The sequence below is a fragment of the Heterostelium album genome (genome assembly GCF_000004825.1).
Source record: "Heterostelium album PN500 unplaced genomic scaffold PPL_scaffold14, whole genome shotgun sequence".
In the NCBI taxonomy this organism is placed as follows: domain Eukaryota; phylum Evosea; class Eumycetozoa; order Acytosteliales; family Acytosteliaceae; genus Heterostelium; species Heterostelium album.
In genome coordinates, this window is record NW_008805076.1 from 350754 (window position 1) to 372065 (window position 21312).

The window sequence follows — 21312 nt, forward strand, 5'->3', positions numbered from 1 at the left end:
GGTGTTGATCAATTTTTTTTTGTTTTTTTTTTTTCAATTATTGCACCTTTATTTTATACATAAGTATTGAAAAACTCGGAGTTTAAAATTGGGCTGACGGACATCACCACAGGTGTCGAACAATCACAATCATGATTGATGTTGTTTTATCCAATGAATGACGATGTCAAAACATCATCTCTATTTGGTTTTCTAAAAGTCAAGCAATTGTTTAAAATACAATTCATTGTTTATTATTCTTTCACTTCAAGTTTATTTATACTATATTAATTAATTTTGTGCTAATTTTAAACCTTTTTAAAAATATTAAAAAAAAACAATAGTAAATATAAATGTTTAACTAAATAAAAGATTTAAAAGTTATTTATTTAAAAAAGTGTAATAGTAATAGTGTTCAATAAGAACACACAAATTGATTTCCTAAAGTAGGAAACAAAATCATAACAAAATAAAATAATGTATAATAATAGTAATAGAAATTATAATGAAAATTTAATTTCACCAGATCAATCAAATATTTATAACAACAATAGCGATGATCACCAAAATAATGTAATTTTACCATCAGTTGCATCTGGTTTCAATGACGATGAAGCATCACCCATTATGATCAAATCGTTCGAACCACCTGCAAATAACGATGTGGAATCCAATCAGAGTTCTGCGAGTGTGGGCGAAAAACTGAAATTTTGGAAACAACCGTTTTTCAAAGACAAAATGGGTATTATCATCTTCGTTGCCATCGGTCTCATCAATGTAATTTCCACCGGTATACTTTTGCCAATTCTATTCACCTCGTATGTCTCCTACAAGAATCCACATTACACTCCCTCCCAGATAGAATCAGAGGCATCCCGTTTGAAATCGATTTCCGATTCGATGCCGTATCTCGCCAACTTTATCTTTTCGCCACTCCTCGGAAGTATATCTGATCGATACGGCCGAAAGATTGTCCTATTCATCATCCAACTCCTCCAGCTTATCGATGTCACCATGATAGGTCTGGGCTACTGGAAGAAATTCATCATTCCAATCTATATTTCCCATACGCTTTCGGGTGTCTCCAATGGTATGCTATCGGTGGCATTCTCATATTTGGCCGATATCACTTCGAAAGAGGATCGTGCACCTTGGTTCATGGCAGTGGGTGTTGGACTTGGTTTCTCACTGATTGTTGGACCACTCATCTTGATGGCACTCATCAAGCACTCCTATGAATTCGCTGTCTATGGAAGTGGTGCATTCCTGGTGATCTCAATCCTCGCATTGCTACCACTGACCAACTCGATTCGCTATGCCGACGGAAAGCCAAAGTCACCGGAGCAACTAGCATCGAAATCATCGGCTTCACTCAACCCGTTCAAATCGATCTACGGTCTATTCAAGTCATCGAAATACACAGTCTGCTATGCAATTCTATTCATTTCATTTTCATTCACCCTTCAAGATACAGTAACCACATCATACTATTACACCGAACTCAAATTTGGTTGGGGAGCATCACAAAACTCGATCGTTACCTGTTTAACAGGTGTATTTATTGTATTATATAGTGGTTTCATCATTCCATTGGTTCTTAAATTCATCTGTAAGTTATTATTACAATTTCATGTTGTGAAAACTATTTCCATCAAACAATTACTAAAACTTTTAATTGTTTATTTGTTTGAAAAACAAACTATCTTCTTTTAAATACCACATGCCAAATGATAATCTTTTCATTTGAATGAAAACTAACAACAATAATAATAATAATAATAATAATAGCCGATAGAAAACTTGTTGCTGTATGTTTCTTTACCAGTTTTGCATTCCACTTTTTCTATGCTTTTGCTATAAATCAATATATGTGGGCTGTTCCTGTTGTAGTTGGAGCATTCTCGTTGATTGTAATCAATCTGATTCAATCTATCATTTCCAAAGCTACACCATCCAATATTCAGGGTGTTGTACTTTCAGGTGTCTCATCAATCACATCACTCACATCGGCAGCTGGTGCATTTGCCTCACAGAATTTATTCTCATACTTTATCAGTAGTAAATCACCTATTTACTTCCCTGGAATGCACTTCTTGATTAATGCAGGTATCATTTTTATAACATTCATATTCTCTGTCGTCATCATCAAGATATTCCCTAATCCAGATAAAGTTGCCAAGCTAATTGTCGTCGACGATGAAGAAGCAGAAATTAAGAAACCAATTTTAGATGGTTATGGAATTGATAACACTGATGATGACGATGACAATGATATTAATTATAAAGTTGGTGGTATAAACTAAAACTAAATTAAACCAAATTAAACTTATTTATTTATTTAATTTTCAAAAAAAAAATTATTATTTTATTTATTTAATATTTTCTTTAAATTAATTATATTTAAAACTTAAACTTTAAAGTTCATTCTTTTTCTTTTTTTAACCACTACTATTATTATTTTTGTGCAATCTTATAAGGGTAGAACCGTCCAGATGACACAAATATGGTTTACAAAAATAAATAGAATCGACTCGTAAAGAAATCGTGATGATGAAAATTAAGGGTTATAGACTTAAAAATTCCATGAATGAAAAATGAATGTTACCCTTTTAAAAAAAATAAACACCCACATTTTTCAACTTATATTTTTTTTTTATATGATCATATAACCTGTTTTATTCTGTTGGTTACAAAAATAGTGAAATCGTCTGTTCTTGAGAAACTAAAACTAAAACAAAAATAAATTTAAATATTAATATAACAAAAAATTAATAATAATAATATGAATATAATGAATTCAATTAAATATAAATATACACATCATCATCATTGTTTATTATTACAATTCAACAAGAAAAACAAGAAATTACAATTATTACAACATATATAATATAGAAAAAACAAACAAAATGAATATCATATATAAAATTACAATTTGTTTAATATTAATACAATTATTATTTATATCGAATGCAAGAGCCGATGATGACGAGTATGACGAATGTTGTATCGGACAAATGGTCAATGGTGTTCCATCGTGCTCTGGAAAAATCAAGGATGCCAATAAATGGTATAAATTCGTTTGCGATGACAAAGAAATAGGTGTTATCAATAACAATAGTACTCTGGTCTGTGATGAGTGTTCTCTCAAAGCCACTAAAAGATTGGTCATTCTCCTGGCAGTTCTCATTCCGATTCTGGGTCTCAGTGTCTGTGCATGCATTGGTGGTGGTATCTACTGTTGCTGCAAACACAGAAAAGAAAAGAAATCTCATCACAATAAATTATTAAATAGATATTAAACTACCATATATATATACAAATCAACAATATAAAATAACAAACTTTTTCCAACCAAACCAACCAAACCAACCAATCCAAATGTATTTACCTTACACACATATATATAAATATTCCAACATGTTGTTTTTTAAAACATTTTTGTAATAAATAAATTATTAATTATTTTCTAATTAATTCACATTAAACGTTCTATTTTTCATACAAACTTATTACTTATTGCCTCTTATATTATATTATATTGTTAAAAAGTATAAGTATTTATTTACTGAGATAGTTAGCAGCACCAACGAATACACAAGCTAGAACTGTTGTAAGACCACCCCAAATAAGATAAGATTGAATTTGATTTGCTTCTTTTTCTTTAATTTTACGGAGAGTATTATGTGTACCATCTAATGTGTATATTTATGTTTATGTATGTTTTAATTAAATTGAATAAGTATTATTATTATTATTATTGTTGTTGATGATCAAATGCTAAATAACAAACTTACCGCAGAATGGAGCATCTTTAGAGTGTCCACAACGACAGACCCAAACAACTTTGTCTTGCTCTTGAGCGACTTTCAATGGACTGAACGAAGTGAAGTGTTGTTGATTGTACTCCTTGTGAGAGCTGTCGCAGTATGGGTAGTTCTTTGAGTGACCGCAACGGCAGATCCACTTGTCACCCTCGGAGACATCGACCTTGATTGGTCCTTGTAGTGAGAAGTTCTCTGGTGCAATATCCCATTGCTTTGCTGGTACTTGTGATTCAGACATTTTCTTTCTTTCTTTCTTCTTTTCTTTATAATAAATACAATACAATCAAATTTTTAATTAAAAAAATTAAATGATCTGAACTTGATGGTTTGTTAAAAAAAATTAAGAAAAATAAAAAAAGTATTTTAAAAATTAAAAAAAAAAACTTTGAGGTCCAACACAATCAAAAAATCACAATTTAAATAATTCTTTCATATTTTATGATTGTCGAATAAAATCTTAACTGATCTAGATATAAATATTTAAAACAAAATTTAATTTTTTCCAACAACAAAGTTTATATTTATTGTGAACTTGGTCATAATAATAAACAGACTACCATTTTTGTACTCATTGAATTTTTATCATATAATTAAGAATCAAATCTCTGGACACCAGTAGTGTCACTTTTTATAATAATAATAAAATAAATTATAAATAAATAAAATTTTATTTTTCAAAAAAAAAAAAAAGTACAAGTGGAAGAAAAGTTAGTTTTTCAAACGTGGTTTTTTTTTGCGCAGCAAAAATAAAAAAAATAAAAAATAAAAATAATTAATTACCCAAAACTCTTCACACGACAGTTCTTCTTCTTTTAATTATATATTTAGTTAGTTGTAATTGTAAGTATCATCTTAAACAACAACCATTTATAATATCTTTAGAATAATAAAAAAACATAGATAACAAAGATCTAAATCAATCATATTTCAATTTCAATTTCAATTTCAATCTCAATTTCAGTTTCTAATCTTATATAATATAAGATTAGATTATAAAAATATAGTATTATATAACTTTATCAATATAATATAAGCTTAACATATCAAAGTTCACAGTTAGTTTACCAATTTTGACTTTTTTATTTATTTATGTTTTTGTTTGTGTAAACCCCAACACCCCAACAAACAACCAATCATAAAAACTTAAATATTTATATTGTCAACAATTGTCTATTGTTTATTGTTCTCTATATTATTTATTTATTTATAGTTTAGGTTTTTAGGTTTTTTTTTTTTTTTGTTATCTAGATAATCAAATAAAAATCAAAATTTTTTTAAGATAATAACAAAAATTTTAAGATAATAAACAAAATATTTATATTCTTTTTCTTTTTTATAAAATAAATAGTAAAAAAAAATAGAAGTACAAACAGATATGTTTAGTTATAAGAATAGATCGTTGTTTGTACTACTCATTGCACTGATAGTGTTGTGCGAACAGTGCAATGCATACCTACCGGGTTTAGCAAAGACCTACAAAGCAAATCAGAATTACACTATCCAAGTGAACAAGATCACCTCTGTACATACTCAAATTCCATATGAATACTATAAATTGCCGGTTTGTCAACCAGACAAAAAAGATTATGAAAGTGAGAATCTAGGTGAAATCTTACTTGGTGATGTCATTGAAAGTTCTTTATTCAGAGTAAGTGAAATCAATCAATCAATAGATAACAATACAAAGATTAACATAATATCAATCAACCTATCAAACAAACAATAGTTTAAATTCTTAGAGGAACAACCATGTACAGTTATCAATGGATATCAAGATACAAAATGTGAACCAATTCTCACTGCAGATCAGACAAAGACTTTACAAGATAGAATCAAACAGGGATATAGAGCTCATTGGTTATTCGATGGTCTACCCGCACGTCAATCTGAACTTGAAGCACATCAACCTGGATTCGATATAGGTTTTGTTGGTAGAGATGGTGTATGTATATCTAAAATTTTACCAAAATGTGAACAACCTATTAGAATAACAAAATATATTAATATAATAATTAATTAAATTATTTATAGCAAGAAGGAATCTTTGTTAATAATCATTTTAAAATAGTAATTCATTACCATCAAGCTCCGGGTGCCGACGATTATAATGTTGTTGGATTCGTTGTTGAACCAAGCAGTGTTGAATATACAGGTGCAAGTCCAAAGGGATACGAAAAGGATTTGAATTGTCCAGCTTCCACCGATGGCAGCCAAATAGTCGACAAGGACAGTTTCATTCTTTGGACATACTCTGTCACCTTCCAAAAGAGTGAAACTCGTTGGGAGAAGCGTTGGGACACCTACTTGAAACCCAATGAACAATCGGTTCGTTTCCATTGGTTCTCGATCCTCAATTCCTTGATGATCGTCTTTTTCTTGACTGTTATGGTTGCACTCATCATGATGAGAACATTGAAGGCCGACTTTAGAAAGTACAACTCGATCGATGCCTCTGACGAACCAGAGGAGACCGGTTGGAAGATGATTCACGGTGATGTATTCCGTCCACCAACTCACCCAATGATTCTCTCTGTCTTGGTTGGTAGTGGTGTCCAAGTGTTTGCCATGACCATCATCACCATGTTGTTTGCCATTCTCGGATTCCTTTCACCAGCCAACATTGGTAGTTTACAAACTTCATTAGTTGTATTATTTGTTATTATGGCGTAAGTTAATCTATCTATAACATTAGATTTTCTTTTATTAACTTTTTTAACAAACTTAATTCAGTATGTTTGCAGGATATTTCTCAACAAGAGCATACGTTTCTTTCAAAGGAACCAATTGGAAGAGAAATACAATTAATACAGCATTCGGTTTCCCAGGTTTCATTTTCTTTATTTTCTTTATTATCAACATGATGTTGAGAGGTTATGGATCGTCAGCAGCCATTCCATTCACCACTTTCTTATCGTTGATTGCAATGTGGTTCGGTATCTCTGTACCATTGGCATTCACTGGAAGTTATTTCGCCTTTAAGAAGCCAGTCCCACAAGATCCGGTACGTACCAATCAAATTCCACGTCAAATTCCCGATCAAATCTGGTACATGAAGCCTGCACTCTCTATTTTGATGGGAGCTATCCTTCCATTCGGAGCGGTATTCATCGAACTCTACTTTATTTTATCGGCCGTCTGGGACAATCAACTCTACTACATCTTTGGTTTCCTCTTTATCGTATTAATCATTTTGGTTGTAACATCCGCCGAGATTACCATTGTAATGTGTTACTTCCAGCTCTGTGCCGAAGACTACCACTGGTGGTGGAGATCGTTCTTGACCTCTGGTGCATCCGCACTCTTTATGTTCTTATATTTTATTTACTTCTTTAAACACTTGCAAATCACCAAGTTTGTATCTATTATGTTATACTTTGGATACTCTTTGATTATGGCTTCCACATTCTTTGTCATGACCGGTGCAATTGGTTTCTACGCTTGCCATTGGTTCGTAAGAAAGATTTACAGTAGTATCCATATCAATTAGAAAACAGAAAAACAATATATACCATTTATTTTTTTTTACAAAATAATTTAAACATTTAAAAAAAATATATTCAAATAAAAAAAAAATCAAACATTTAAAGAAATTATTAATTATTACAGTTTTATTTAACTTTTGCAATTTTCTTTAAGAATTGATCCATATCTTTATCATCTTTGAAATATTCCATTACTTTTAGACAATCCGAAGAGTTGGTGGTTTGCTTTATATTCATTAGTTTCTGTGATTCGACCAACATTCTGTAGTATTGTTTGAGTTGATCGACAGAGAATGAAAATAATTCAATGATGGAATGAACTCTTCGTAGTTCTTTCTTGATGTATGCAAATGTCAAACCTTCATTTGAACTGACATGGAATATATAAATAATATTATCTATCAACACTTCGATATTTGAAAGTATTTTCAAAGTCCATATCTTTTTGTTATAGGTTTTTGGTAATAGTACATTTATAATATTCTAAATTAAAATAAATTATTAATATTTAAGTTATCTCTATTGATTTAAATTTTTTACTTACAATTATAATCATTTTAAATAAATATTTCAAGAATTTTTTGAATAATCTTGGATATAAAATTACATAACAAACTTTGATATGTGAATCTAGGAAGGCTATAAATGATTCTAAATCTTTACTTATAATTTCCTTTCCATATAATATGTTACAAACCATTGGTTTAATTTTATAATCCATCTAAAAATAACAATATTATTAATAAAAAAAATTGAATGGTAACAGAAAAAAAGTAATGATATATTTACCAAATAACAGAAATAAGCTATTAATGATTTCCAATGGAACTTAAGATATTTAAATAAATCTCTGAATGAATCTCCGAAAATACCATCATTATCCAAATCAAATTCATCCAATAATCCTCTTGCTTCATCTATATCATTTATTTGTAAACACATCTAATAAAGAAAATGGATAATTAGTTATGGTTTAATAATTTTTTTAATAAATTACCTTTTCAGTTATAAAAATAGTTGACATTGGTATAATCGGTTTATTATCCAATAATAAAGTCAAAAGAGTCGATGCCTTTTTCTTTGAACTAAGAGCATTGTCAATTGTTGTTGTTACAAACATTTGATGATTCTTATCCAATTCCGATAGCATATTCAATCTTAATCCTTTTATATAAAGATAAAATGTATTATCCAATTGCTAAGTTTTTGAAAAAGTTGGTTAATTATTATCGTTTGTTTTTTTTTTTCTAAATTCATAAATAACTTACAACACCAAATGATTTTAAAAGTACAGGTACTTGGAATGATAATTTATCTTCAACAAATTTAATTGATTTATAACATTGCCAAATATAAGTGAAAAGGTCTATGGGTGCAGAGGTATGTGAAATGTCTTTACCATTGGGTGCCCAGTCTTGTTTCTTTATGATTGATTCAATGAATCTCTCTAGCAGATTTACACTACTCAACACAAAATTTCCTGAAAAGAACGATAGATTCTGATCTAATGGTAACATTATCCTTGATATTTAAAAAAAATAATAAAAATTAGAATTAACCAATTTTAAATAATTATAATTTACTTACTTTTTAATAAAACTAGTTGTCTTTTGATTAAATTCTATCATTTTAGGTACAAGTTCAACAAGTATACCAGTCAGCCAGGCAGGTGTTTCCAATTTCTGATTGTTTCTAACATCGATATGCATGAATTTCTGTGCAATCAAAGATAGATCACTGTTGATGAATTTGACAAATGTTTCAATGACGATTTGAATGTGTAATTCCTTGTCTAGATAGCTATTGGTAACTTGGTTGTAGAGATTAAAGTCATCGTCTAACCACTTGCAAATATCAGCAATTGCCAATGATAATGCGAATATCTCAACACAGTCATTGTTATTGTTATTATCGTTACTACTACCCTCTGCCAATAGATATTCATAACGACTACGATGAATTCGATATTCCTTCTCGGTTGCTTCGATCAGTGATGACTTTACCATTTTCGAAAGTACCATATTCTTCCAATCCATCGAACGTATTATCTTGTCCATCAGACGCAGCACCATCGATAGAGCAGCGGTACCACTTTGTTTATGAAGTCTTACATTCTCTTCTGGTTTGAAACAAAGTCTGTAGTGTGATAGACGATGTTGTAGCTGTTCCAACAGATTGTTGCAAATCTTGTGAAACTTTGCTTCCTCTTTGATGGTCAATGACTTTGGATGATTCTTTTGAATCTCTATCAATTTACCGAAACAACCATAGATTGCATTCAGCTGTACAACGGAATCATCGAAACGCTCCGATAAAATAGAGAAAACAACCAAATTTCTATAGAAATCTCTTATTCCATAGATATGACAATATTCTTTGAGAATCCAAGAGAATTCCGGTTTCAGTGTAAAGTTGTTATCATGACTCTTCTGTGGAATGATATCGGGTTTGAGTGGGAGGAATCGATTGTTGTTACTCTCTGGTAGTTCGCCTTGAGTCGAATCGACAAAGTGACGAACGAGTTCTTTGTATCCACGATGTATGCCACCACCGTCATTGTCGTTATTATTATCAGAATCTTGTGCATTGAGAGTGTGTCGTTTCAAAGTCGATCCAAAGATATCACGAACCGATGGCTTTGACACCTTGACCTGACTGTCAGCCAACAACTTTGAAATCTGTTGAATCTCATCGTGTTTCCACTTTTCATGACCGTCGGGATCACGAAACTGCTCGGATCGATAGAGAGGATGATTGTCACGCCAAGCATATCGAAGTTGTAACTCGGCTGCAGTTACATCTACCGGCGAATACTCCATAATCTTTGAGGAAACCTCATCGTATTGCTCCTGTGTCAAACCAAATGCATCTCTTACCATTGGACCAACACGTTTCTCATCGATCGTAACATCATGTGGTTTGGCGACATTGTTTGAATACAAACAAAGTATTGCTCTTATCACTGCATATGATTTTATATGATTCAGTTGAATCTTTCTTACCACTGGTAGTTCCAAGTTTGGGTCGTAGCCAGTACTGGTGTCTCTTGGTGATTTCTGACGATCGTAGTGAATTGCCAAGTTTGTCGGTGGTGCCGGTGGAAGAACCAGTGCTTTTTCAAGTGTAGATTTACTTGCAGGTGTAAACAGTGGATCGATATCTTTTCTTTCCTTGACGAGTGCAAGAAGATTGGCTTCTGACATTTGCTTGGAGATTCTGTTGATTCCCCAAGGTGTGTTTCTACCACCAGCCGCAAAAGAAGAACGATGATTGTTATTAGCAATAGCATCGGTTTGATAGGGATTGAGATTGTTACGATCTTTGTTGAGTGTCTTTATCTGTTGACAGAGCATTGGTACACCGTCGATGCTCAGTGTCATTTTCATCTTGCCTATATTCACACCGGATTTCTTCATATCGATCGTCAGAGTCTGTGTGACGCTCGCCGTTGATTCGCGAAGATGTTGTTTCTTCCAAGAGATAGTGGAAAGCACCGAAATCAATGGTAGTTTTGAATCGGCAATCGTTATTTCCCTACCTTTTCGATGAATACTACGTATCTTTACGAAAAGATTGGAATCTGCGAGTTGATGTGGTGGTACTCCACGCATATAGACCGCTTCCGATTTCTTCCATTTCAATTTACCACGAGTCTCTTTCGAGTGACCGACTTGACTAGCTTCATCTTCATTGCCAACGAATATATCGATTCTATAGCCGCAGTTGGCATCGATGCTCTCCACAGGCATATCGACAGACGACACATCGTGAAGCAACACAACAATGTCAGAGAGTTGTGTCATGAACGTCCAGAATGTAATATTTCCAACGACGGTTCCGCTGTTTGAATGAATGAGACTTGAACACTGCATAATAGGACCGGTTGCAACGGTAACAAAGTCAACCGAGCCCTGGCCAACGATGTTATCGAATAGTTTACCACTCTCTGAGACGGTCCATTTGAATTTCAGTGATTGCAACTGATCGATCGCTAGAATACAACTCATTTCAAACTCATCTTCAAAGTCAAACGATGAGCAACTATGTACATCTTTTGAGCAAGTGAATTTCTTTAGACCACCGATATCACATTGAAACAAAAGATTCTTACTATTGAATGATTTTCGAAAAATTTAATCAATACATTGATTTAAAATAAAAGAGTTTTCTTTTTCATTTAGATATCTTACTATTCTTTAGAATGTAGTTCAATTAAAATACCGGATATCTTTACATTGAAATTAATTGAAGTTGTAGACATTAAGAATATATAATAGTGGTTGTAAGTAATAAATAAATAAACAATCAAAAAAAAAAGTAAAACGAAATTCTAAATTACAATTTTTTATTTTGGTTTAAAATGAGCCAATCTATTGAAAATTCAAAGAAAATTTAAAACATATATATATGTTGAAAAAAATCCAAAAATAGTTTAATAGTTTAGAAAAAATGATTTATATTAAAAAATATTTGTTCTTAAAGAGAAAAAACATATTAATTTTTAAAATTAAAGTAAAATTTTAAATTATTAAAAGGAAAATTATCCTACAACAACGGGCTTGTAGCTCAGATGGTAGAGCGCTCGCTTAGCATGCGAGAGGTAAAGGGATCGATACCCTTCTAGTCCATATAAAATTCTTTGCCCTTAAAAGCGCAGGATGCGCGCATATTTTCAAACAAAGATTGTTGAAGGTGTCAACACAGAACTCACAGATTCGTAATGGCAGGCGCTGTCCTATGAAATGTTTGGTGATGGTACCCATTACAAGCTGGAAAATACCGTCAAAAGAGCAGTCACTCATTACACCAAATTAATCGATGCCTATTACCACAAGTTTAACTTCACAATCACTAATTCTATCTCCCAAGGAATCACTGTCGATTGCTCTGAAATAACACGTAAATTTAAATCTGATTGGAATCTAAATTATTCCAACTAAGTGCCACCACGTTATACTGTTGTTCATCAACACGCAACTACTGTTAGATCTATTCTATTCTAATACTACTCAACTTATTAATTAATAATAACTAATAACAATAATAATAATATTAATAATAATACAGCAAAAATCTGTGAAAACGGACAGAGGTTTCAAAATATCAAACAGTAATACATTTATTTGTTATAGAAACTAATAAATATATTCTAAGATAGATCTTTGAAAGATTAATTATTAGAAAAAAATTGAAACATTTACCATTTTAAAAAAAAATATAAAAAATAAAAAACAAAAATTAACTGTGCAATATTTCTGAAGTGATAAAAGAAAACTAAGCAAAAACAAACTCATCACTGAACACAAATACTATATGTATAAAAAGAGTATATATATAAAAGATTACAAATATATTTAAAATAAAATTTAAAATTTTTTTTAAAAACATTATATATTACATAAGAAATAGAGACATCTGATTCTCTATTTTGGGTTAATAGAATAATGCTCCCATAATAATATTGGAGAGAGATTTTCCATCTTTAATTCCTGCAGTAGGTTCCAATACCAATCGAACCTTGTTAGATTTGAAAGAACAATCAATGAAGTATGCAGTGGCACCTAGAAAGCTTACTCCTTTTTACTGTTCCACACTTCAATGTAATTGAATCTAAACTTGCAAAAATTCTTTGTAGTTATGCAACTTCCTTATGAGTACAAGTTCGATCAATGAATTCGATGAGTTGATGTTGTAAAAAAAATCAATCAATGGTTTCAAATATGAAAAAATATTCAATTATTTAAGGATTCTGTTGTATCTTTGCCATTAATAAAAAAATCAAATAATAAGAATGAATATCAATGATTTAAAGACTATCTTGTTCAACTTTTTTTTAAATAGATAGCTTGAAAAAAACCCAAAACTGATATAGTAAAAAATTAAAATTTCGATTGTGGTGAAGTGTTCCAGATTATGATTAGAATTGGTTAAGATAAACTTTAAAAATCTATCGCTAAAACAAACAAAGAATGTCTTCTAATTTTACCTCAATTTGTAAAAAAAACTTTTAAAAAATGTCTAGGTTTTTGTATTTTAATGCTACAAAAAGATGACCTTTTCAAAATCATGAAAAGATACTTATTGTATGAAGAAACCATATCTTTTCAAAGCCTGTCATGTGGTGAAGCTTTTGAAATTAATGAATGATATCATTAAAACATGCAAGAAACAGAGCAAATTACATCCAAAGCCTAAGTAGTTAAGTAATTACTTTATTTAAATATTAATTGTAATTGTTTTTTTGAAAATTTAATACTTGGAGCTATTGTTTTCTAAAAAAAATCAAAAACATTTTGTTATAATATTAATTCAACTAGATATTTAAATTTATTATTCTTTAAATTAAATAAAATGTTAAATAAAATTTTTATTTATGATCAATTTTACATTATTCCAATTTAACTGTGTATTTTAAAAATATTAAACAATTCATTTTAAATATAAAGATTATATTAATATAATCTATTTTGATTAATATTTTACTTGTTTTATGATTTTCAGAATCTGATTTCATATTTTTCTATTCTATTGCAGTTCTCAATTTATTTATATCTGGATGAGTATATCTGGATAATGGTGTATATTTCATTGCCATAGTATCTATCCAAAATATGAATAAAATTGGAAAATTCATTAATCTATTATATTGTCCAAAAAAAGAAATAAAATATTTAAGTGGAAATTATTTTGAATATCCATATTTTCAAATACGAATAATATTCAAATAATAATAAGTATAATTAAATATTTTGTAAAGATTTAAGTTTTAACTTTATGTGATCATTAATGTAGAGCAAAAATCTGAGAAACAGGACAGAGGTATCAAATCATCAGAAACATATTCATTTATTTGTTTTAGAAAGTAACAAATATATTGGAGTATAGATCTTTGAAAATGATTAGTATTTATAAAAACATTGAGACTTTTAACTTTTTTAAAAAAAAAAATAAAAACAAACAAAAATATTTAATTTTATTTGTGCAATATTTATGAAGGAATAAAATACTTTTTGTTTTTATAGATTTAAATTTATTTTCTTAAAAATCAATAAATAGGATTAAGATATATATATATCTAGATGATGACTATTTCAATAAATTTGATTGCTATAACCATACATTATCAGATGTTATTAAAAAAAATAAAGTTTTTTATCTAAAGAAATTGTTTTAAAAAATAAAATAGGGTTATCGCAAATCAGATAAGAGTATACTTCGGGAGTTGAAAATTTTTACTATTTTTTTTCTCTAATAATATTTTGTTGTCTTTTACCCACAACTGCGTGAAATTATTATTATTTTCTGTTAATATTTCTATATTTTCAATTATTAAGAATAATCATGAATACATCAAAAGCTTTAATCGATATCACAACTACCATTACAAGATTTGAAAAGGAAAGTGAAGACTGGAAAGATAAATATATCAAGGTAATTGAAGATAACAAAAAACATATAGATAGATTAGAAGAAGATATCAAGAAACACATTAGCACTATAGATGATTTATCTTTGAAAGTAGAAAACCTTCAAACGCAAATAGATCAACTCAAAGCAACAAGAAAGAACTTCTCTGATAAACTTCTTCTTGGAGAGTTAGGCAGACAAATAGAAAAGGCAATTTGCAAACATATTCTTGGAGATAATACAAGAATTAATACCTTGTATGTCATGTTCAGCTTATTAAAAAGCGATAAATCTTTCAAAACAAATTGGAGTAACTTAATGAGTAATGTTGGTTGGAACAACAACTTATATCAAACCATTTTGGATCTCAAAGATTTACATTTAAATGAATGTCATCCTACAACATGTGAAGATGGTTCATCACTTACCTCGGATTATTTACAAAATATTGCTAGCAATTACATAAAAGGTCAATACAAGAGTCTCATTTTACAAGATATCAAAACTTTGTTGAACATTTTGGAAAGTTTCAATAAACAAACACTTTTTGTAATGGATTAATACAAAATACCAGCAAATTAAATTGAATCCTTATTATGTAAATAAATGATTTCCTTTTACCCAATTACGATTACTGTTATTTTACAATGGTAATAATATCATATTATAAAATACATATAAACATATAAATATAATACTTACAACTTTGATATAAGATTAGGAATTACTTTAGGAATAGTTTTGGTACAAAGAATATAGATTTTATGAATGTAATAAAGTTTAGAGATATAATTTACAGTATAATATTTAAAGATAATAGTTTATTTATTTTACAATTTGAAGATAAGAATAATATTTGGTAATGTTGAATAATGTTGAATAATTAATTAATTTCGATAATGGATTTCCATGGTATTTATACTGTTGGATTTCTTCGACCAGTGCAGTTGCCCAATCTCAGAAATCTGTTCTTGATTAACTAGTTTGGTATTCATTGTAGATTAACTTGTTGGTTATTTCATTATGTTAACTTTGGTAGATTGATATTTTGTTGATTCACTGAATGTTGATATTATTCTAATATATTTAATTATTGTTAAACAGCTGGATTATTAATTTAAGTTATTTGAAATCGTGTCCATAAACTGTTTGAATTGTGATAGTTGAATTCTTAATAAATTATTGAAGTGTAAGTTGATTTGGTTATTATAATTCTAAAATGTTAATTTTAGAACAATCACTTTTTATTATTTGTTTTTTTTGTATCCTTAACAAGATAGAGAATCTATTTTTAGATATGGTATTAGCCAACTAATTCAGTTACCCCAGTTGCTGTCCATATCTTATTGATCGTATCTAACGTAAATTTTTTTTTTTTTTTTTTTATCAAAAAAAGTTTTGTTGACTCATGATCAGGTGTAGTTAGTGTTTTAAATTATATACATTCTCACACAGGTCGTGAGAAATAGCCAATGAAATATTATTGTTATTATTATTATTATTGTTTATAGTTATTATTAATTAATAAGTTGAGATTAGGGTTAGGATAGAATAGATTTAACAGTAGTTGAGTGTTGATGAACAGTATCACAGCACTTTAATGTGGTGTCACGTAGTTGGAAGGATTTAGATTCCAATCAGATTTAAATTTACGCGTCATGGCAGAGCAATCGACAGTGACTCCTTGGGAGATAGAATTAGCGATGGTTTTGATTTTTTTTTTAGTTAAACCATAGAATTATTTTAGTTTTTGTTATTTTATAGATTATAAAGTTGATGAGAATACTGATTATTGAATTGGTTAATTGAAAATGAAGAAATGAAGAAGAGGAAATAATAGTTGGCTGACATTTGAGTGGTTACTGGTTATTTAAGTTTGGATTGTAAGTTTCTGATACTGTTATTTAAAATTAATTTCACTACTGATATGTGCTGTATATATTCATTTATTATAGATTCGTTAGATAGTAGGTTGTTTTCGTGGAGAGGAGTACCGCCAAAATAGGATTTACAATAGAATTTCCATTTGATGAAAGACAAGTGAAGCCAGAGTAGTGATGTTGTCCTTTCTTCTAACCAACTGATACGCATCTTCCATAGTCCAATCGAATCGTTGACCATCGGAAAGATGTAAGCATTCAAGAATGGTGTTAAGATTGAATCTGTGCATAACTGCTCGACAATTAAAGAATGAATGGAAATATGGGTCAGAGAAGAATGTGAAGCACAGTGCACATTCTTTGTTTTTGTTGTAAGCCAAGCCAGGAAGCGAACGAGAGAAGAACCGGAAGATAGTGTTTCGTCCACGCTGGTATTTGATAAGCGATACATGGTGAAGATACTCTCGTAAGATCAGTAGTCGAATTTGGTTGGTGGTAGAGATAGTTGGAACGGATCATCAGTTAGTGGCGGAATGCCATGTTTGATGATCAATAGGTGGTCGTAGATTTGCTTCAGAGTGGGTGGTAGACCATCAATCAGAATAGGCTTGCATATCTGATTGTGTTGTCCATATGCTTGAGATGAACTGCCAATTGGTGCCACAGAGTGTAGCATAGATTGAGATATGGCCAGGTGATAGATCTGCATTGGATTTGAGGTAGTATATTAACAAACATTGGAAGAATCAGAAGACGATAGTAGGAATCTGTTGAATATCCACACATGGTTGCGCATCATTACTAAGTTGGATGTCTCAAGAGAGATTCTATTGACAAAAACTTTTTTTTTTTTTTTTTTTTTGCAAAAAAAGATTTGTTGACTCATGATCAGTCAACAAATTGCAGGTATTGATATTAACCTGCTAGTTCGTGTTTAATATTATATTTACATTCTCACACAGGCCGTGAGAAATATAGCCAATAAAATGTTATTATTATTATTATTATTATTGTTGTTATTATTAATTAAAAAAAGTTTTGTTGACTCATGATCAGGTGTAGTTAGTGTTTTAAATTATATACATTCTCACACAGGTCGTGAGAAATAGCCAATGAAATATTATTGTTATTATTATTATTATTGTTATAGTTATTATTAATTAATAAGTTGAGTAATATTAGGATAGAATAGATTTTTTTTTTTTTTTTTTTTTTTTTTTTTTTGCAAAAATAGATTTGTTGACTCATGATCAGTCAACAAATTGCAGGTATTGATATTAACCTTATAATAGATTTAACAGTAGTTGCGTGTTGATGAACAAAAGACAATGTGGTAATTGGCATCGATTAATTTGGTGTAATGGGTGACTGAAAAAAAAAAAATACAAAATCATGAACCTTACAAAACATTTTTAAAATTATTAAATTCTTTCCGCATGCGGTAAGAGTTTTTATTAAATTGTTTTGTGGAGAAGCCGGGTATCGATCCCGGTTTTCAAGCATGCAAAGCTAGCGTTCTACCATGTATACCACTTCCCCATTCTGTGTTTTTGATCTATTATAAAAAATATTTTGATATAAAGATATATATTTCTGTGTTGAATCAACAAAATTATAATATTTTGACTCCGCTTCTAAATTCTGTCGTGCATCTATCTGTATTTATTTGTATTAGGAGTCTAAAGGTGGTGGTTTTTTAAATACTTTGTGCTCTTTTCTCTCTTACTAAGTTTTTTAATAACTTTTTTTTAGTAAAGTGGTTTTTCGCACTCAAACCCACTCCTTTCTTTTATTTTTGAATTTTAATCTTTTTTCTTTTTTCTCCCCTTTTCTACCTCTTTTTCTTCCCAGGTCTGTTATGTTAAGATACGCGAACGTGTATCCAGCTTGGCCAACTGGTAGCGACGCTTCTTACTGGCAGGAGTTTGCTGAACCTGCTTAGATGCTAACCATGAGGAGTGGAGACCTACATGCCCGCGCTTGCACTCCGATAGAACAATTGGATGACCAAAGTTCTTAGATTCACCTATACAAGAACACCAAGGAAAAGTTTCCCATTTACCGAGAACGCCGAACCGATGGAGCCAAAACCAAAACCTGTGCTGTATCTGCAATTAACCAATCCAAACAATCTCAACATCTCAGGCTAAGGAATTAGCCAAGCCAATCCAAACAACCTCAAACCATCTCAATACTAAGCAATTAACCATTCCAAACCATCTCAAACCAATCAATAAAATCCATTTGAGTATTCTTCAAGATATGTGAATACTTCAACAAAAAAAAAAAAAATAATATTTTGATATAAATTTTGAAAATGTAAAACTTTTAAAAATAAAAGGGGTATACATGGTAGAATAGATTAATCTACGTATTTCACTTATTTTTATTTTTTATTCTTTTACAATTTGTATTTTCAACTACAAAAATAAAATCTTCTTGAAGAATCCAAGAAAGATTCTTAACTCACGATTTTATGCCTCCCCAAAAAATTTGGCATAGCTTTTGTGTGCATTTTTCAAAATAATGAGAGAATACCAAAAAAGCTGTGCAAAAAAAACCCAAAAATGAAATAACACGTATGCACACAGGTTAAAACAACAATGTGCAATTCATTGATTTAAAAAACCCAACCTATAAAATGAAATAACACTGATATTTTGGATGTGGAGTGACTAGGCCTCATTTTAATAATTATTCAAATGAGGGAAGAAACAAAATCTGATAATAAATTGATGGCTATTTATAATTTGCATTTTATTTCATTCAAAATCAGTGTAAAACAAAGTACCACAAATCAACTAATCACTATCATAACACAATGTTAAAATTATCTATTCTATTTATAGTACTACTATTATCACTTTAATCATTATCATTAGCAATCAGAATTACCGATGAGAAAGTTGTTGAGATCTATCATCCTGACCCAACAATCTATTTAATTTCAGGTTTTGGTTCAGTGGGACTAAATGTTTCAATTTATAACCCATTGACTCGTCATGCCAGTATTGTTGTTAATGATGAATCATACTCACAAATTTCTGTATTTAGTACTTTGCTACTCACACCACCAAAGATTGTTTTCATTTCTGGATATTTTTGGCCAGATAATTCTCTTCATAATTGTACATTGAATCACTATGATTTAGAAACAAATTCGATCATATCAACATTCACTTTGCCCGTCGTATCAGAGCCAGCATTCTATTTATGGCAGACCGCTCAATTATCATCGAATCAGAGTCAATTCTTTGTTGTACTATCAAAAGGAAATGGTATTACAGAATTACAGACATTTAATTTGGCTGACGGATCACCAACAGGTTTCAGCGTAACACTACCTCAAATTGGTTTCAGTGACCCCAGTTTGGTAATTTCTGAAATATTAATTGATCCCACTTTACAAGTTACCTATGTATGGGTTGGATTCCCTGGAGAAATACCAGATTTATTATCAACTGCCGAAAACAACAACAACAACAACTACGAAAAAGATAAAAACAATGAAATTAAAGATCGTCATGACGATTCAACAGTATTATATTGTGGTATATGGTCTGGTTGTAATTACTTATTTACAGTGGATTTAAATAGTGAAACAATGACAAAGACACTCGATCTTACATCAAAATTCCCTGATGAAGCAGCAGGATTTTCATTATCTGATGGTATCATACAGCCAGATGGTACGATAGTTACATATGGTATACCACTTGTCAAGTCAGCTTACTGTTTACCTGCAGTTATGACGTTTGACCCAACAACAGGTTCAATAAGAATTGGTGACATATTGGAAATATATGAATCTGGTTTTTATGCTGGAGCAACTCATGATAATGTAATCTATATGTTGATTATTGATATCCAAGGTCCTCTTCCAGCTGGTTTAACATTGATTGGATATAATATAACTAGTAGTCAATTCGTTTTAAATGTGCCCGATTCAGCTATTCCATCATTTTATGATTTAATCATTATTTAAACAACAATATAGATCTTACTACTTTATTCATATTACCATATTGTAATATCATTTCCATTAATTGGCAATCAAAATTACAAAAAATGATTCATTTTTATTCAATTCATTTTCAAACATCAAAACAATCAACTTTAGTTTTATAAAAGATTTTATTTAACGATCAACCTATAATTAGATCAAAGGCAAGAATATATATATATATTATTATGAGTGATAAGCTTACACTAGACTGAGAAAGAATGTTTTCACACCAGATAATACATAATATCAGATGTTTGGATTGTTTGAACATTGTGAACAAAAAGACATCAGTAAACGTTTTCGCGAACTCTCAAAACTAGTACATCCAGACAGGAATCAAGATCAAGATGACAGTCATCTATTTCATATAATCAAAAAGATCAGATATTAATAATAGATATCAATCATTTCATATCATTGATCAAACAATCAAGAGCATTCGACAATCAAACAAAACTCAATCTTATTTCGCATAATGCAATATTAATAGTTTGCTAATCTTTGTATATTTGTATAATTGTATTATGCCTAACGGTTCAATCCATAGCTTATTTGAATAGGCGAAACTTTGTGTTTTTTTCAAAAGCTTTTTTTTATTTTTTTTTTTTTTCATTGCCCAGCAACTTGAGGAAGAGGAAGATAAAGAAGAAGAAGAGGACATATTTGAAGAACAAAATAAACCGATAAAGAAAAGAGGTACACTTCCCCTTTGTCTGTTTTTTAATGTTTTA

General features: G+C 30.1%; 7 protein-coding genes and 2 non-coding genes across 9 annotated transcripts; 6 read left to right on the top strand and 3 right to left on the bottom strand.

The window, feature by feature from the left end:
• Positions 1-456: 456 nt before the first annotated feature.
• PPL_10510 (uncharacterized protein) lies at positions 457-2282 on the top strand (the record flags this gene model as incomplete). Its single annotated transcript, XM_020581283.1, has 2 exons — positions 457-1588; positions 1768-2282. The coding sequence occupies 2 exons, from the start codon at positions 457-459 to the stop codon at positions 2280-2282; spliced, it is 1647 nt and encodes a 548-aa protein (XP_020428070.1).
• Positions 2283-2888: 606 nt separating this feature from the next.
• PPL_10511 (uncharacterized protein) lies at positions 2889-3281 on the top strand (the record flags this gene model as incomplete). The annotated part of the gene is made up of 1 exon (XM_020581284.1): positions 2889-3281. The coding sequence occupies one exon, from the start codon at positions 2889-2891 to the stop codon at positions 3279-3281; it is 393 nt and encodes a 130-aa protein (XP_020428071.1).
• A 259-nt stretch (positions 3282-3540) lies between these two features.
• On the bottom strand, positions 3541-4044 carry PPL_10512 (CDGSH iron-sulfur domain-containing protein; the record flags this gene model as incomplete). Its single annotated transcript, XM_020581285.1, has 2 exons — positions 3541-3674; positions 3777-4044. 2 exons carry the CDS (start codon positions 4042-4044, stop codon positions 3541-3543), a joined length of 402 nt encoding a protein of 133 aa, XP_020428072.1.
• Positions 4045-5181: 1137 nt separating this feature from the next.
• Positions 5182-7293, top strand: phg1a (transmembrane 9 family protein; the record flags this gene model as incomplete). Its single annotated transcript, XM_020581286.1, has 4 exons — positions 5182-5454; positions 5548-5748; positions 5838-6472; positions 6537-7293. The coding sequence occupies 4 exons, from the start codon at positions 5182-5184 to the stop codon at positions 7291-7293; spliced, it is 1866 nt and encodes a 621-aa protein (XP_020428073.1).
• Positions 7294-7414: 121 nt separating this feature from the next.
• On the bottom strand, positions 7415-11549 carry PPL_10514 (uncharacterized protein; the record flags this gene model as incomplete). The annotated part of the gene is made up of 7 exons (XM_020581287.1): positions 7415-7771; positions 7833-8009; positions 8078-8230; positions 8286-8486; positions 8557-8809; positions 8876-11398; positions 11479-11549. The coding sequence occupies 7 exons, from the start codon at positions 11547-11549 to the stop codon at positions 7415-7417; spliced, it is 3735 nt and encodes a 1244-aa protein (XP_020428074.1).
• A 294-nt stretch (positions 11550-11843) lies between these two features.
• Positions 11844-11916, top strand: PPL_10515. The gene has a single exon. It is a non-coding gene; the product is annotated as a tRNA-Ala (tRNA).
• A 1386-nt stretch (positions 11917-13302) lies between these two features.
• On the top strand, positions 13303-16491 carry PPL_10516 (uncharacterized protein; the record flags this gene model as incomplete). The annotated part of the gene is made up of 4 exons (XM_020581288.1): positions 13303-13316; positions 14623-15244; positions 15679-15730; positions 16460-16491. 4 exons carry the CDS (start codon positions 13303-13305, stop codon positions 16489-16491), a joined length of 720 nt encoding a protein of 239 aa, XP_020428075.1.
• A 1551-nt stretch (positions 16492-18042) lies between these two features.
• Positions 18043-18114, bottom strand: PPL_10517. The gene has a single exon. It is a non-coding gene; the product is annotated as a tRNA-Ala (tRNA).
• Positions 18115-18578: 464 nt separating this feature from the next.
• Positions 18579-20560, top strand: PPL_10518 (uncharacterized protein; the record flags this gene model as incomplete). Its single annotated transcript, XM_020581289.1, has 4 exons — positions 18579-18679; positions 19352-19398; positions 19458-20126; positions 20160-20560. 4 exons carry the CDS (start codon positions 18579-18581, stop codon positions 20558-20560), a joined length of 1218 nt encoding a protein of 405 aa, XP_020428076.1.
• Positions 20561-21312: the final 752 nt, after the last annotated feature.